Here is a 16,881-nt window from a genome sequence, read left to right as displayed (position 1 = left end):
TCCTATGACAGAATGATAAATTTAACACATTTGAACCTTAACAGATGTTTTGTTGAATCATACTTATTTGTTATACTGTATTCCTTTGAAACTTTTTATTTGACTACCTTTTAGGTGCTACTGGCTTCAAAGGACTCTGTTTCTAACTTTCCCTTGTCAGAAATGCCTTTCTTCTGGGCAGAGGGTAACTTGGAAGAAAGAGAGCGAGCATCTTGACAGAAATGGCATCTAATGATACACCTGAACTCTCTTGTCTCCATGTGTAGCTTTGACTCAGCCTTTCATTCTCTTGTTTAATGTAAATAATTATGTGGTTTCATCTTTAAGACATTAAGTTACAGGACCTGTCCTGAATGTAAACAGGGCAACAGGAGATAAATGAGTGATCTAATGAAGTGCTTTGTCCATTCCCAGACATCTAAGAAAGTCTCTCTAAAAGACTTGAATTTTTTCAAGAGTGACCTGCTCTAAATAAAACAAAATTGAAGTATGTATCAAGTAAGGTGATGCAATTAATACTTTTATTTATTCTAATATAGCCAGTTAGTGTATTGAAAGTTTAAGTGATTTTGTTGGTGGCTGTTAATATTTGTTTCTATACAGAACTTTATTGATGGAGTTCAGTTTTTGTTTCTAACTTGAACTAATACTTCTAGTCTTCTATTCATAAGAACAGTTAACATAAGTTAAAAAGATAAATAACCAGTACAGTCACCCAGCACAAACAGTGAGGCTGAAGTGTAACTGCTGCAGAAGCTCTGTATTCTGGCCTTACAAGTATTTCTGTTAGAAATCTTTTCTTGTTTTTCATCTACTGTGAAGGCAGTCTTTTAAGGATGGGATGCTGTGTATAGAGAAATAACTGTAACACATTTTGTGTCAGTGATTATTTTTTTTTAACAAAACCAACAGCATTAATGGGATTTTAGTCTGTCTTATTTTCTCAATAGAAAATAGAGATACGACCAGCAGCCTTGGTTAAGCCTAAAAATATTCCACAAATTCCTGGAGTTTCAGCTTAAAAGAACTTTCTACCTGTACATTGAACCTACTTGAAACTAAAATAAATTTACCAGAGAACTTGGTGTTACTGTTCATGGTCATATCTCATGGTCATTACAGCTGTATTATGCAGCATGGTTTCAAGAACCATACATGAGAAATGTTGAAGTTATTTGAGATGTTCCCCCAAAATCTCTACCTGAAAGAGATTGTTTCTTCTCTTCCCTGTAGTGCACTTATAAGGTAACAGCAAAATAACAGAACAAGTATCTATACACATGTGCAACTACATTTTTATTTTCTAAAACAAAATGTGCAAATATTTAATGTACATATACTCTTTTAGTCCCAAAGACTTTATGTTTGGGTGTGGGTGAGTGAAAAGCAGAAGTATCTTTGAAAGGCCAGTATTTTAATTGTTACGTTTATCATCAAGACCAGTGGGTTTGGTTTATAAATTTATTGGATAATATGATACCTAAAACTGGTTCAAGTTTACAGTATGTTTGCCACAAGTTGGACTTAAGTGGTCTCTTACCATGCACTCTAGCCATGTCATTATGTTTCATGGGTTTGGGGTTTGCCAATAAATGATGATGAGGTCATTGTGTACTTGGTCATTGTGTATTATGACCTCTTATTAATATATAGCAAAATATTTTTACTCAGTGTGAGAAACATGTTTGTCTTCACCTTAAGTAGTTTTCTGTACCTTTTTACAGGAGAAATAATCATTGAACATTAGAGCTTGGCCTTAGGTTATGCTGTTATTAATCCAGAGTAACCCACTGTCTTCATTAGAGCTATTCTATAATTCACCATTGTAATTAAAACCAAAACGTTTTACTCAAGTTGTTGAGTTTCCATTCCATTTGGACACTGTCACATGTAGGCTAGGGGTTGTTTTGTTTTCCCTGAATCAGTTTTCTACAAAAACTTGTCCCCTTGTATAAACTTTATTTGGGAAGGCTATCAAAATGTGGTTAACCCATTACCTTAAACTGGCAATAAAGAAACATGGTATATGTTCAGTGTAAAAAATTTCTCTATTTATTCAAAGTGCAGAATCTGACCTCTAATTTAAACTACAAATTAAATCTGAATAGGTCAGAGTATGCTTACTATGGGTTCTCTTCAAAACGTGAAAGAGGAACTTAAATGGGTAGGCCAGTACATACAGTGCCTGTGGATTACCGGTGGCAGCAAGGAGATTGCAGCATAGAATGGCTTTTGCCTGATGCGTAGCATGCAGGGAGTCTTTGGTTGAGAGAAATAAGAAAATGCAATTAGAGATACAGTCACTGATATCTAAAAATACCATTTAGAAGTGTTCCAGAACACTCTAAAATAAACTTGTAAAATAAATCCAGCACAAACCACTTAGAAGGAAGTGTTGTTTTTAAAGTTCTCTTGATTTCAGGACATGTTTTGGCAGTATTTTTTTGTAAGAAAGATGAAAAAGCCTGTTTCTAACCAAGCATTCAGAACTAAGACTTGAAGGCTGCAGTCAGTTCAAGTGCTGCGTGAGACAAAAATAACAACCTCCAAGCGTCAGGTTTTCCATTCTTGACACACCAGGTGAATGGGTTGTTTTATTGAGCATTTACACTGTGGTAGCAGGGCAGGCCAGAGGAAGGGAGTGTGAAAGAGCAATGTGAGAGCTGAGTCAATACCCGATGTTGTTGGATGTCTGTCAGTACTCGGAGCGCTAGGGTTGGCCCCCTTAGCGTTGCCAAGTATTAGCTAAGTGTGCTGCTTTGGCAGCAGATGCTCAGAACCTACTTTTTACAAAGAGGGAGAATAAGTTCATTTTCAAAAGAACAAAAATCTATAAGGGCAATTATTTTGAGAGCCATTTCAACACTCACCCTGGGTTTCTGTAACTTCCCAAATAGCTTTCTAGCCCGCAAATTTAAAACCAAACAAACATCATAATTTTATTTGTATTTCTTGATCATTTTTCCTGATTTCTTTTAAAACTATTTTCCTTTTTAAGCTGCAGATAAGTGTTTACAAAACTCTTCTAATTGTAAAAGCCTGTTACAGTCTAAACTGTGTATTTTCAGTTGAGTTCGGTAAAACAGAAACACTACAGACTGAAGCGTGTTTGTTTCTACAGCCTTAAAATAACAAGGCATCTTACTCATGTCCTTACTTCAAGTGTTCATGTAACTACATTGTATTTCTGTATTGCATATGAGCAACTAATTACTATAGCACCTCTCATTTCTCACGGCATTTGTATTGCTGTAGTCACTAGCAACTCTAACAACAAAAAAAAAGCATAGCACTCTCTAGCCTGTACAGAAGGACTTAGGAGGAAAAAAATTATATATATATAATACAGCACCCCTCTGATTCCCACATCTACCATTCAGAGTGCAAATTCTTTTTTTCTTGCTAATCAAGGGGTTGAATGTTCTCATTGTACTCTTAATTCCTTTTTCCAAGTCTCCTCTAGCCTGTTGTACAGACATAGAGATGGGGACTGGGGCATGAAAAGGGCTTCATGAGAAGTCAGGAGACACATGTTTCTTCTGAACTGCTTTGTGTTTCCCCATAAATGATGATGCAGACCCACATTTTACATTATTTAGTTAAAGACCTGCTGGGTCATACTGGTTCACAGGACAGGCGATACAGTTCCTGTTTCAAACTAAAATTTTGAGGTGATATAACTTGAGAATGACAGATAACAAGGGAGAAAAGGTGATAATACATACCCAGGCACTATGGGAATATATATCTCTGTTATAGGAGATTGTTACCAAATCACTAAGATGCATTATGGGGAGACAGGTTTTGATGTCTGGGGAGATGCTGAGAAAGGCAAAGATGAGAAGATTCTCATTAAAAGTTCTGTCATTCACTTTAGTTAGCCAAATTTTTTAATTATCTGCACCTTTTGGGAGCTTTTGTGTGCACCTGAAGGAACTGAAGCCTCAGGTCTTTGCTGACTAACTCAGGAGGGGTTCTCAAAGAATATGGATGGTAGAAAACAAGATTTGCAAAGTAGCATGTTGAGAACTTAATGCATTTTTATTATTTTTTTCCCTTGAAAAAAGGAAGCTGAGAATCACATAACAAATAGGAGGGGGCACACAGAGCAGTCCTTTGCAGTGACTCTGGCAGTGATAGGTAATCAGAATTACACAATTGTGTGTAGCTTTGTAAGCCCTGCCTGTACATTCAGACAGCGCTATTGCAGGTTTAATACTGCAAGCATCTGCATGGCAAATACGTCACGGCAGGATAACTGAAAGATGGTTGAGGAATAGACAGATGACCGGAGGAGGCATGCCAGTGAACCAGCTGTGGAACTGAACCTGCCGTTCTTACCATGGGAATGGAGTGACAGGGAAACACATCTCTAGTCAAGACTTTCAGATGCGAAAGTTTGGGAATCTGATCGTGGCCCCCAGAACTTCCAGTTTTCTGTAATAGCTCCTGGTTGAGACCCGGTAACTGTCTACAGGTCTAATTTGGGTGAAGCCAAACTGGGCACTTCAGGACACTTGCAGCTGCTCTTCTCGGCACTGTGTTGCAATCTCCCAGACAAGACTGGCACACGCGCAGTGCGTCAGTGCCAGCGCAAAGAAGGGAGTGGGGATGATGTGGCCATCTGTACCCAGAGCAGGATGAGCGGCTGGCTGCACACGGGGCGGGACTGCAGCAGGCACAGTTTACATTGGTTTGCACATAGAACCACACCCAAAGGATTGAGGTATTTTTTTTTCTCTATATTCTCCTAAAGCAAAATGAAACAGTTCAGCTTTTAACTACTCACAAGTAAGCTGTGTAACTTTGCACTGGAAGACAGCAGAGCATAACAGACATATTTAGAATCTCTTGAGAGGATGCTGAGAAATCTGCTGCTTCTTGGCTGTTAATGGCATACAGTCAGGCTGTAATCACTGACAAAACAGCATGGGCAACTGATCAGCGTACCTATGGGATCTGTTTTAGTAGGTGTGCTGTGAATGAAAGTGTAAAGGTTACTTTGTTAATTCTGAAGGTGCACTTAGTTAATAAACATTGAAGTTTAATCTTTCAGACTGAAAACCAGATAGTGGCTATTTGGATAGTAACAACTACCTCCAGCTCTTGTGTGCTATTGACTTGGCAAGAAAAGAGGCTGTTACTAAATCGGTATGAGCTATTCTGGAGAGAAGGAAGTATTTGTTTTGTCTGGCACTCCACCTCCCTTTTGCATGATAATACATAATTAATTGTTCTTCTGTCACTTATGAGCTTCTTGGTTTGTCTGTGGCCAGATCTAGTTATTTATTTAAACTGCTGTGATGAGCAACAGCAAGAAGTTTCCTATCCCTCTTAAATATATTCTAGTTAATAAATGTATTGGTTAAATATTTTTTATTACTGCTTTTTGTTAACTAACTTCAGAATTCTATGAGAGAAACAAATATGGTTGTATGTTTATCAACAGGCCAAGTTCTGGTAGAAATGTCAAGAACACACAAGAAACTTAATGACAGTCTAGAGGAGAGTGTAAGTTAAACAATTCCTTTTTAAATTTATTTTCCTTTTGAAATCATAAATTACTTTTGCCAATTTTTAATAACCCTTCATTCATTTGCTTTTAAAGTTCAAAAAATTTCATAAAGACATTATATCTGAACTGGAGAAGAAAACAGACCTGGATGTAAAATATATGAATGTAAGTACATTAAAGTCTAAAAGTCATATTTTATTTATCTATTGCTAGTTAAAGAATTTTTCAGGAAATCTTCCCTAACAGTTAATCAATATGTTCAAACTGAGCTTTAGATACATAAATATGGCAAAAAATTTCATGCATATTTTGAGTTTAAAAGGAAACCAATGAAAACTTAATAGCATTTTTAAACTAAAGTTGAGAAAGGCAGCTCTCATGCCTGACTCATTTGGCATGTATTAGTGATATCTCATAATTTATGGTAGCGCTTTTTAGTGACTTACCCAGTTACATGGCTGAGTGCATTGTGAGATGTTTTACATGCTTTGATTGCAGGCAACTTTAAAGAGGTACCAAACTGAGCACAGAAGCAAATTAGATTCTTTAGAGAAGTCTCAGGCTGAGCTGAAAAAAATCAGAAGGAAAAGCCAAGGAGCACGAAATGTAATGAAATATGAACATAAAGAAATGGAGGTCAGTGTATTGTCTCTTACTTGTTTCTTTCCTTGTATGAGAAGTGGTCAACAGAAAATGTTAAGCTATTACAGGCCACATCTGAGTCTGTTTTAGAACTTGACTTCTGAAGCTTACCACAATTTTTGTATATGCAATGTTATTAGTTAATACACATAACTCCTCTGTTAAGTTGTTTGGCCGCAGTTAAACTGCAGTTTCAGAGAACATGCTTTTTTGGTTCATCAGAGTTGGTTTTTATTAAAGGCACTCCTCGAGTAGGTATTCCAGTTTAAATTCAGCTCTGGACTGTTCTGCTGTAAATGTACAGAGACTTCTGCTTCAGTTTCTGGACCACTACTTGATTTATTTTTTATAAGTCCCCCTGTAACTACACCATTATGCAGAGGTTTGCACAGGGAGTCAGCTATGCTATGTGAATTCAGTAATAATTTGATATAAAGGAATTTCCCGAAGTAGACAAATGCCAACTTCTTTTACCACTTATTATTACCTTTCCTACTGATCCTAGAACAGCAATGTCATCTTGAGGCAAAGTAAGAAATGGCAAGGCAATGAAGACAAACTGGTTTAGATTAGTAAGTCACATTCTGGTTGTCATATGTCTCTCAGAAAATCCTTGCCATTGATCTTTTTATTTGCACAATACTTTGTTCTAGCTTATGTATTTCTTCCGTCCATATTTTTCTATTTTTATTTTCTTTCCAGAGAAAGCTTTGTTTGTAACATAGTATAGCAAACAAATAGTACTAGCTCCTATTTCTTACTACCTTTTAACCTATGTTCATAACAGTTCTTTTTTTTAAAGTGTTGGACTGAGAATTCAAGGATTAGTTAGCATTTAATCACAGTTTAGCCATCAGTCCTCATAACCTCAGATAAATATATTTTAGTCTTTGTAATAATTCTTTTTCCCCTCTGAAATGAAGTAGAATTTCATGATAGCTTTGTGAGAGTAAATGTAACTGCTATGGAACAGATGAAGGTAATTAGTCTAATTGGAACACCTGTGGTCTTAAAATTGCTCAGCACAGTTGCTGCTGTGATGTCGTATTCTTATTTACTGCAGCAGTTTATTTAGAGGCTCAAAGACTGTTTCTTGTTTTGCTTCCCCCGCCCCCTGAACAGATTATTGATTGCCTGTAATAAGAATATACATTTACCTGATGAGATTAGGGAAGTTAGGTGTGTGCACGAAAAGAGAAAGACTTGGAAGCAGAGCCACCCTACGCCAGCCTGCCTTTTCCAAAGCCTTTTCTAAGGCTCTTGGAGTTTGCTTTGGTAATTGGATATAGTATGAAATAAAATACAGATACTGTATGTAATTTTCTTCTTTTTTTCCCTTAGTATTTAGAAACCGTGACCTCTCGGCAGAGTGATATTCAGCGATTTATTGCAGAAGGCTGCAGAGAAGCTCTTCTTGAAGAAAAAAGAAGATTCTGTTTCCTGGTTGACAAGCACTGCAGCTTTACCCAGCACATGCACTTCTATCATGTTCAGGTCAGTGGCATGAATGTAAACAGAAATAAAACTCCTGAAATCTAATCATATTGGAGATCTTAAGTATCTCCTGCAGTACATAGATCAGACTGCCATAAATAGCTAAGGAACACTGTAGTGCCAGGCAAGTGTTGTGATCAGTTCATAGAAAATGTTTACAATGCAGTATTCTCTTAAATGTATTGTAGCAACAATAAACAGTTACTGTGACTTTATTAGAATCATATTAAGAGAAAAACATCTGGACTGATCAGGTATTTCTAGTATCTGACACTGAAAAGGACAGTTTCTTCCTACCATATGTTATTTGTTTCAGAGAGGTATTACTTACAAAAATCTTCAGAAAGACTTTCATTTTGCTGGTGTTACCATTTTGGTGTAATGAAAATTAACAAGTAAGTCCATGCAATGTTATGAAAAAAACTATCTTTGACAAGTACCTTTTTGAACTTGGATGCAGTGTGCGGACTTCCTGAAATCCAAGCTGCCTGGATGGCAGGAAATCTGTAGTGATGCCACCAAAGTACCCGAAAAAGTAAGAATGATGATAGATGAAATAAGGACACCTGGTTCCACTCCAGTGTCAGGAACTCCACAGCCTTCACCAATGATAGAGAGAAATACCACGGTACGTTGTTCTTTAGCGGTTGGAGGTTCTTTCTCAGATGTGAGTAGGGTGGTTTCACTGGCTTGTTTTGTACATAAGCATTTGCGATCAGTTCTGTAACGTACTTCAGTTGGAATATACTGGGCTTGGGTATGAAAGCAGAATCCCTAAGCTGAAGCTCTGCTACTGGAAGAATACACAGTATAGGAGGCAGAAACACGTATCCACACAAGGCTCAGTTTTCAGCTGAGTGCCAAGGACTTTTTCTGCAGAGCCCAGCCTCAGGACTACTTTTGTTCTAACCATTTGATTCCTTATGTTCTTATCTGTAAGTAATAGTAATTACATACTTAGTTCAATATAAACTTAAAATATTATTTTCTATTTTCTTTCTTCCATCTGTGATTATTAGCTTATTAGAGTACAGCTTAAATTATAAATTCTGCCTATTTGTATGTTGTGTCACCATTAGTTGTTGAATTTCTAAATTATATTAGTAAATGTCTGAAAAAAAATAATCTGGAGATTATCTAGGTGTAACTGTGCTATTTGTGGTAAAAAAGGCTATCATAGCATTTACACCAACAAATCAAGGGACGCTTTTATCAAGGGACAGAGGCCTCTTACAAACTATTTTACCAGCAATTTCATAGGAACATGAAAACTTTCTGATGGGTCTAAATATGTATTGTTTGGGAATATTTAAGCATTGCTTTCTAGAATTCAGTGTTGCAAGTTAGTTGTCACTGGCTCCTCAGTATTGTGATACTGTTGTTTCTGTGACTCTAGATTGGAAATAATTTTTATCCTCATCATGAAAATGCATCAAAGGTGCCCCCTGCTCCTACAGGTAGGGCGTACACTAGTCCACTAGTTGATATGTTTAACAATCCTGCAACGGTTCCGAAGACATCGTCTGAAAAACTAAGTAATTCAGCAGGTGAGTATCACTTTGTTGCAAACTATGTAAGGGTAAATGACATACTGTACTGTTCAAAATTATCTTAAGACTTTGTGACTACTCTGATGTGAATTCCAGGGCACACAGAGGAGCAGAAAATGGTCTTTACATAATATTTATGTAAGTTACCTCGCAGGAGAAGTATGCATTATAAGAAGAGAAGAACTGTTTGCAGTAAAATGCAGGCCAAGATAGGTAGATTCTGGTTTAATCACTTTCTGTGTGTCCCTGATTAACCCAGGTTAAGTGCTGTTATGACTTCCAGTCTTATCAGGAGAATACATTCTATAATTTTGAACAAGATACACTGGAGTGATTATTTCAGTGCACATAAATAAACATAAACTACTATTACAGTCTTGCTTTCATTTCCTTTAAGGGCATTTAGCCATTAGGGAAGAATGCACATGGGACAAAACAAGCACAGTCTTGTATTTCTTTCCTGAAATACAAGATTTGTTTTCTAAGTTTTTCTAATATATGGATATTTTTTTTTTTTTTTACTTTCTCTGCTATACAAAAGGAAGGGAAAGAACTAAACTTAGATCACAACGTAAGAAATGCAGGACTCTTACAGTGTGATAATAGCAATTCCAGCATTTCTTCCTTAAAAACACATTTACAATGTATTGTACTGGTCAAATACCGTACAGTTTTGAGATCTCCTTTACCTTGTCTTCTGGTAAACATCTGGTGTCTGTGAAGTGCCAAGTATCTGCAACTGCCATTGATTCAGTTGAAGTTGAGTGCTAGGCACATTTGAAAATGAAATCTTGGACTTCTCTGGTTTTTTAAATGGAAAAATTTCAAAGGTCTTTTACGGCTGTGAACGTGTGGCACGTTTCATGCCAAAAGAGGAAAGAAGTAGCAAGTTAAAACTTACATAACTTTTTACCTCTGGTTCAACTTTGTGATGAGGGTGGGTGAATGCGTATATAAATGCACATGCTATTAAGAACTTCATGGTGATAAGAAACATTGGCAGACAATTGAGGTGTCTAAGTGGAAACCAAAGCAGTACAAAGTCTCAGAACTTGGTTTGCACTTGAGTATTCCTCTATTTTATTTTTCCTGTCAGACCACTAATTGTATTTAATTTGTTAGTCTGTGGCTAGTTTTGCTTTGGTTTACTTTGGGTTTCCTTTTTTGACAGAGAATTCAGATGATGCCAGTTTATCACGTTCAACTTCCGTTGCCACGGGGCTAAATATAATGAAAAGGCAAAAAGTAAAGACAATCTTCCCACATACTGCTGGCAGTAACAAGACGTTGCTTAGCTTTGCGCAAGGGGATATCATCACGCTCCTTGTAGCTGAAGAAAAGGACGGCTGGCTTTATGGGGAACATGACGCAACTAAAGTGTAAGATAATCAATATATTACTCAATTTGAACACGAAGGGAAAGCGTGTCTCACAAGATTTTGTTAGCAGATACTAGTAAATGGTTTTCCACCTTTTCTGCTGGCTGTCGCTGACTGGGGACATGGAGTCCTTCTGTAAGGTAACTCACTGCACTTATTTTAGGGATGTTTTGTGCACTCATTTGGTATCATCAGAAATCAGGTCTTTAAAAGTTAAATCTCAGTTTGAGTCCACTGTGTGGTTCGCTGTTTTTTGAAAGATCTTTCCAATTTTATATAATATAAAATTGAAAAACTTTCCCGTTACAGAAAAGGGTGGTTTCCATCATCGTATACTAGACCACTAGAAGAACCAGCAGAAGAAAAAGCGTTTGTCCCAGTGCCAAGGTAACATTTTGGGCGATTTGCAGAAATGCCCAAATCTTTTCTTAACATTTATTTTAAAAAAAAATAATATCTGCTTGTGTTCTTTGTTGTTTAGTAACATATACAGTAAATACTTCCTAACAGCCTACAGTGTGATGCCTTGATTACATTAAAATGTTTTAATGGTTACACAAAGACCCAAGAACTGGTTTCAGCCCAATTTTAGTTGACAGTCCCACTGACTTCAATGGGATTGTATGCCTTTATTAACTTTCAGCTTATGCTCTTTTGTGTTTTCCTGGTTATTGCTAAAGGTTAAGTGAGAGGGATGTATTATAGGAACTGAAAATGTTATTTGTTGGGTTCTGTCTTGCAGCCCTGCACCAATCCGAAGTATTAGTTCTGTAAATCTTGTGGAAAAAGGTGATGTTGTCCTCCCACCACCAGATTATCTGGGGTCTTTGCAAACAGATAAAAGAGTGGAGTCTTCCAAAGGTACTACTGTTAAAACAACAACCGACAGACCAGAAAATGCAGGTCCGGTAAGTAATCAATACCATGAATCCCAATGTTCTGCCTTGCTTACTTTTCTTGACCTACTTAGCTGAGCTCTTAAATGAGGCCCTGGAACATTCTACCTTACCCGCTTGTGCTTGACTTTGATGTAGCTGTCCTCAGGAGTATCATGTTTTCTTGGCATTTCAATCCATCTGTAGTAATAGGAAGGGAGAATTGTTCAGGGCTATAACTAAGAGTACTAGGAGACTTACTCTGCATAGCAAAATTCCCCAGAACGGCACCTGTCAAACATGAAAAGAAAGTCTTACAGAAAGTAGTACTAATCATCTTAAGTGATTTAGAGCTATAGGGGGACAGGGGGCTTAAAGCACCTTAAACTCTGTATTCAGGAATGCTTTACACAACCCTGTGCAAGTTCGTGTTGGTTTTGTGGATGTTGCTGAGAGGTATGTGTACTAACTGATGGCTATATTCAGCAAAAGCACAGCTGAGCGAAAATACAGTTTTATTAATAGACAATGACATATAAACCTAGCATTTCTGCTATTAAGTCAGCAAACTGATTCAAAATGAAGACTAATCTAATCAAATTTAGCAATTACTAGTCATCTTGCTGCTTGTTTAAGTATTTTGTTGATGTGTATCTAATAGCGATAAATGTTTTTGAGACTTTCTTCAAAAAGCCTCTTGAAGAGATTACATTTTGATGGCAAGAAAGTTTCTATATATGTATTAAATATATATCAATATATATTATATAAATATTTTATATATTTTATATATATAAATAAAAATAATGTTGTTTTATATATATATATAAATGCTAAATTTGAGAGACTGTACTAGGGTAAGATGCAAAGTTCCATTAGTAGGTACCATAGCAAACTTCTCAGAAGTCAGGATTCTTGTAGTAAGCTGCCAGTAGCTAAAAAATTTACATTTTATTATTTATTGGTACAACTAAATTATTTTGTATATCAATATAATATCTAAACAAATTCTGGGTTGTCCTTCTGACAGATGTTTCTGCTTTCTAAGTAATCTGTGGAATCATACAGTAGAAACTGAGGTGGCTTTTGCAAATTCATACTTTATGGAAGTAAAATTAACTGAAGAAACTTAAAAAACAGGAGGCGAAAGTTTGTTGCACACTGACTAATGTTGAAAGAGTCCATTTAAGGTCAAAGAATGACCGAATATTTATAATGGTACTCCTGTAAAATAGAAAGGCATCACGAAACAAGGGTTGTCTTTAAAGAAGCCTCCTCTGCTGTTTCATTTAAGTCTACTATGAGGATGTCAGGTATATCTACAACATTTTTTACTTTGAGGTCTTAGGCATTGGAGAGGGTTAACAGGTCTTTGTTATACTGACAAGCAAAGAGAATGAACTGTATTTAAAATAAGTAAAAATAGAAATATTCACTTAATAACAAAAATACAACTACCTTCCAATACATCCCTCCAGAACTCTAGGAAAAATACCCTACCATTGGAAAGACACAAGCATGACACAAATAACAGAAATTGTCAGTAACATCTAAATTTTAAACTTTTACCTGCATTTCAGAAGCATGGAGAAAGAATTCTAACAAATGGGAGGAAAGGAAGTGAAACTTATTAATTTTCTTTCTTAAGTGAATACTGGTCTTCATAGAAACCACTTCTGTAATATAGAGTTGTATCCAGTTCTTAGAATAGTTCACCCCAATTTTACAAACATAAAAAAAGGGGGAAATTGCTGGAGGTTCAGCTATACAGTCCTTTCAGAAATGTTCCCTGCAGCTGTACTTGGTATTTAAAGCCACTCTACAGCTATTTCAGAAGAGCAGCTACAGATACAACACAAGAGACGCCTCCTCTATTGCCAAAATGTCTCTTGCAGATGCAGAAATTGAAACAAAGCATCTTTTCCCTGGCGGGGAGGGGGAAAAGGGCTACTGCTTCCCATTACAGAAAAATCTGCATTCCTTAAAATGCATGAAAAACTAGAAGCGGAGCAAAGTCTTTCGTAAGGATGAAAGTTGCTTTCACAAGTCCTGCAACCTGATGAAGCTCTCCTCTCAGTCACAGATCTCACCCTGTTTAGACTAGACTGACTAGTAATGGTTTGGGATATTTTTATCCCCCTCTGAATACTCCTATTAAAATATTAGATTTTTTTTTTTTTTTTTTTGTCAGAAGAGTCTAATATTAGCATATATATACTTTAATGTGAATTCAAATATGCTCTATTCAAGTAAGTGGTTTTATTTATTGGTGATGAACCTTGTTGTGTGTAATGTGTGCAGTGATGTGTTTCTAGCACAATGTTTCTCTATGAGGAATAAAGCTTTTCCAATGCATGAAATCAGTATCAAGAAATAACATCTAAATTTTAGCGTTCAGTCACTTTTTCAAACTGCATGTCTGGGAACTTCTAAAATTATTATGAAAACGAGCATCTATATTTTGGCACATTTGTGATTTTCATTTTTGGATAAAGAAGCAATGAGTCTTAACAATGATGTAATGTCAGACTTAACACTGGTTCACTTACTGTACGGTTAGCTGTTGAGTCCTGTGGGACCGACATGTCCTTCAAATGTAATAATGTTCGCAATAGTTAAAAGATGTATCAGCCTGTGGAAGTTGCCAAGCAAGCAGTACAGTGAGTTCTTTGCCCTGGGACACGTAAAAGGTGACTGAGTATAGTTTAAAAATTATTGCATCCATTCATTCTGTCAGAATCACTGCACTATGCTGCTCTCTAGTGTGGTAACTGTCCACAGCCGGTTCTCAAGAGCAGTCACCTAAGGGTTGTTTTGTTTGTCCTGTGGCATTAGTTCAGGGGGGTTAGGAATAAACTTAAGGCTTGTGGACAGATGTCCTTGTTGAACTGAATACCAAGAGGAATGGCAGATCTAGTCTAGGGAGTTGACAGCCAAGGCCAGAATTCTAGTTAGAACAGTACATACTCTCTTTGGAGGGCAGAATGGAAGCCTCTTAGGAGTGGAAAACAAATGTCTTTTAAGATTCTAAATTTCCACTGGGAAAAGGAAGATGACAAGAATAAATTAGGAATTCTGGAATATAAAATCATGACTCCTCTTGTTGAGGTACCTAATAATTCATAGCAGCTACCTTTTTACTGTGACCCCGTGATTATTCTTACCTGTTACCATACAAAATAAGGGAGAGAGCTGTAGAGGAGAGTCGCTGCACTTGCACCCCAGTGTTTCGCTCCAAAGTCACCGTTTACTTTTGTTCTTTTGGAAAGTTGCAGAGCTTCCTTGTCTTTCCCGCTTCTGTGCAAGTCACCAATCCCCACACCACCACAAGGCTTTGGAAATGAGCTCAAGATCATACCAGGCTGGTTTGTAGACTCATACAGAATTTACATACACCTAAAACCAGTATGCTTACAGTGTGGTTTATGCAGAAGCAGGAAATGATTCATTGGGGCATATTATTTTTGTTTCAGAATACACAGAAAAAATAGCTCAGGATTTCAAGAAGGAAAGATGAGGAATGGTTCTTGCAAGTTAAGTTGTTCATGTTGTGTTATGTAGGACAGTACTATGCAGAACGTATCAACTAGAAAAGATTTAGTAGTTGATGGCACTTTGAGGGTTGGGGTTCAGTAAGATGCATGTAATCCAGGCATTTGTTCATTCTAATTAATTTTAAGGGCTCATTAGACCTAATTCTAAGGTCTAAGTGTATTTACAACTGATGTACCCCAGTAATTTCATTGGAATCACAAGTCAAGCACAGGCTTAAGAACCCTGCTGAATGAGGTCCTAAATAAACAGATTTCTTCACCTGCATCACAGTATCACGAACACGGTAGCTAGGAACAACTGGTACAGTAGATGGTGTACCTGAATAGGAAAGGCTTACAGGCCCCTTTGTTCAGCAGTGAAATTTTAAGTATTAAAAACAAAATAGCCCTATAGAGTGAATGATTAGTACAAGTCAAGCTGCTATACAAAGGCTGACTTGCATATTCTTGCTTCTACATGCAGGAATATATTCAAATTTTCACTTTGAACTTTATCTGACATCTATTAGAAGCAACAATTAGTTTGCCGTTTAAAATATGTCAGCTGGTATTACTATGAAAAGTTAGAGGGGGGGAAAAAAAGCAGAAATTAACTATTTGCCTAAACTTCCATGTAGCACAAAAGGCTTGGGAAGGGTAATACTCCATTTTATCCCCGTGAAACAGTGCATCCCGTAGTAGCAGTGTGGCAGAGCGACACTGCCATCTTTTGGGTTACTCTAACTTCACAAGAACGAAGTAACGTTTCGTCACAGAAGTCCTGCGCAAACTGTAGCTACAGAAACCAAGTCTTTGTTCAGATTGTACACCTACACATGACAGCTTCGTTACAATGAAACATCAGCAACAGCTATGCAAACTACTCCTTTTGTATCGCTGCCATACAAACGCCAATCACATATGTATGTGCCATCAGCTGTTTGCCTGCTTTCTTTACTCACCGCCACTACTCACAAAAGTCACAGGAGATACCTGAACTTGTACTTTGTAAATCAACAATAGCTAAACACAGTAGGCTTGTATAAAAAACCAAAACCCAAACAAACAAATGCAAATCCACAGCACCCTCTGTATCAGAAATGTGCCCTCACTTCAGGCTTCTGGTATTTCAATGTCATTGTGCCAGCTGCTGCCTTTACCGGCAGGACTTTACAGTTACATGAAGATACACTGGCTGTGTTCACTCGGTAGGATCTGATCCAAGCCTAGTTTTGGCATTTTGCTGTGACAACTAGCAGTTTACAAATTACGCTATAGAAACAGTATGGTGTATTTGTGCTGCAAGTAGCTCTGTCCTCTTTCTTTTGGTCGATGGCTGTTGCGGTGACACTTCATTTGCTATGTTAAGGTGTGAAATGCCCAGCCAGACCTCAGGTGATCACTGATCTTAAACCTGGGGGAGTTGAGGGGGTGGTGGACACCTCCAAAAAGCCACAACCAGTTAATGCTAACACCACTTTTTTTTAACTTTGCAATTTTGATGTTCTGAGAGAATTCTACCCTCCACAGCTTAACTGAACTACACAATAATTATCCTAAATGGCTAAATATTTTAGCCTGCTTGAATGGTATGCTGTTTTCCTTAGCAGGATAGCAAAATCACCTGTAGCATGTTTTTGTAAATCTGTGTAAATGTTTTCTTTTTCTTTTACAGAAACCTGATATGAATGGCATTATAAAACCACCTTTTCTAAGGTAATTTTTTTTAAAAGCTTTTATACTAATGTAGTTACGTTAATTTTTATATGGGCTTGTATTATTGTATTGATTGTGAGGGGAAGTAAGGATGTTCTTCCCAAATTACTGCGCAACCTTTCCTAGGCATTGGTAAAACATAGCTAAAATTGGTTGCACTTCTCTCAAGAGTGGCAT

At 37.0% G+C, this 16,881-nt stretch overlaps 1 protein-coding gene across 1 annotated transcript in view; it reads left to right on the top strand.

Annotated features, from left to right (window-relative positions):
- Positions 1–16,881, top strand: part of BAIAP2L1 (BAR/IMD domain containing adaptor protein 2 like 1) — a 43,304-nt gene that overhangs the window by 25,295 nt on the left and 1,128 nt on the right. The window contains exons 4-13 of the mRNA XM_040592024.1: positions 5,450–5,511; positions 5,609–5,680; positions 6,014–6,151; positions 7,499–7,651; positions 8,112–8,279; positions 9,048–9,198; positions 10,373–10,580; positions 10,890–10,967; positions 11,323–11,488; positions 16,664–16,704. Of these exons, the coding sequence (XP_040447958.1) occupies positions 5,450–5,511; positions 5,609–5,680; positions 6,014–6,151; positions 7,499–7,651; positions 8,112–8,279; positions 9,048–9,198; positions 10,373–10,580; positions 10,890–10,967; positions 11,323–11,488; positions 16,664–16,704 (1,237 nt within the window). The remainder of the gene's footprint in view (positions 1–5,449; positions 5,512–5,608; positions 5,681–6,013; positions 6,152–7,498; positions 7,652–8,111; positions 8,280–9,047; positions 9,199–10,372; positions 10,581–10,889; positions 10,968–11,322; positions 11,489–16,663; positions 16,705–16,881) is intronic.

This window comes from Falco naumanni, chromosome 4 (genome assembly GCF_017639655.2).
Source record: "Falco naumanni isolate bFalNau1 chromosome 4, bFalNau1.pat, whole genome shotgun sequence".
Lineage (NCBI taxonomy): Eukaryota > Metazoa > Chordata > Aves > Falconiformes > Falconidae > Falco > Falco naumanni.
This window is presented reverse-complemented; position numbering and strand designations above follow the sequence as displayed.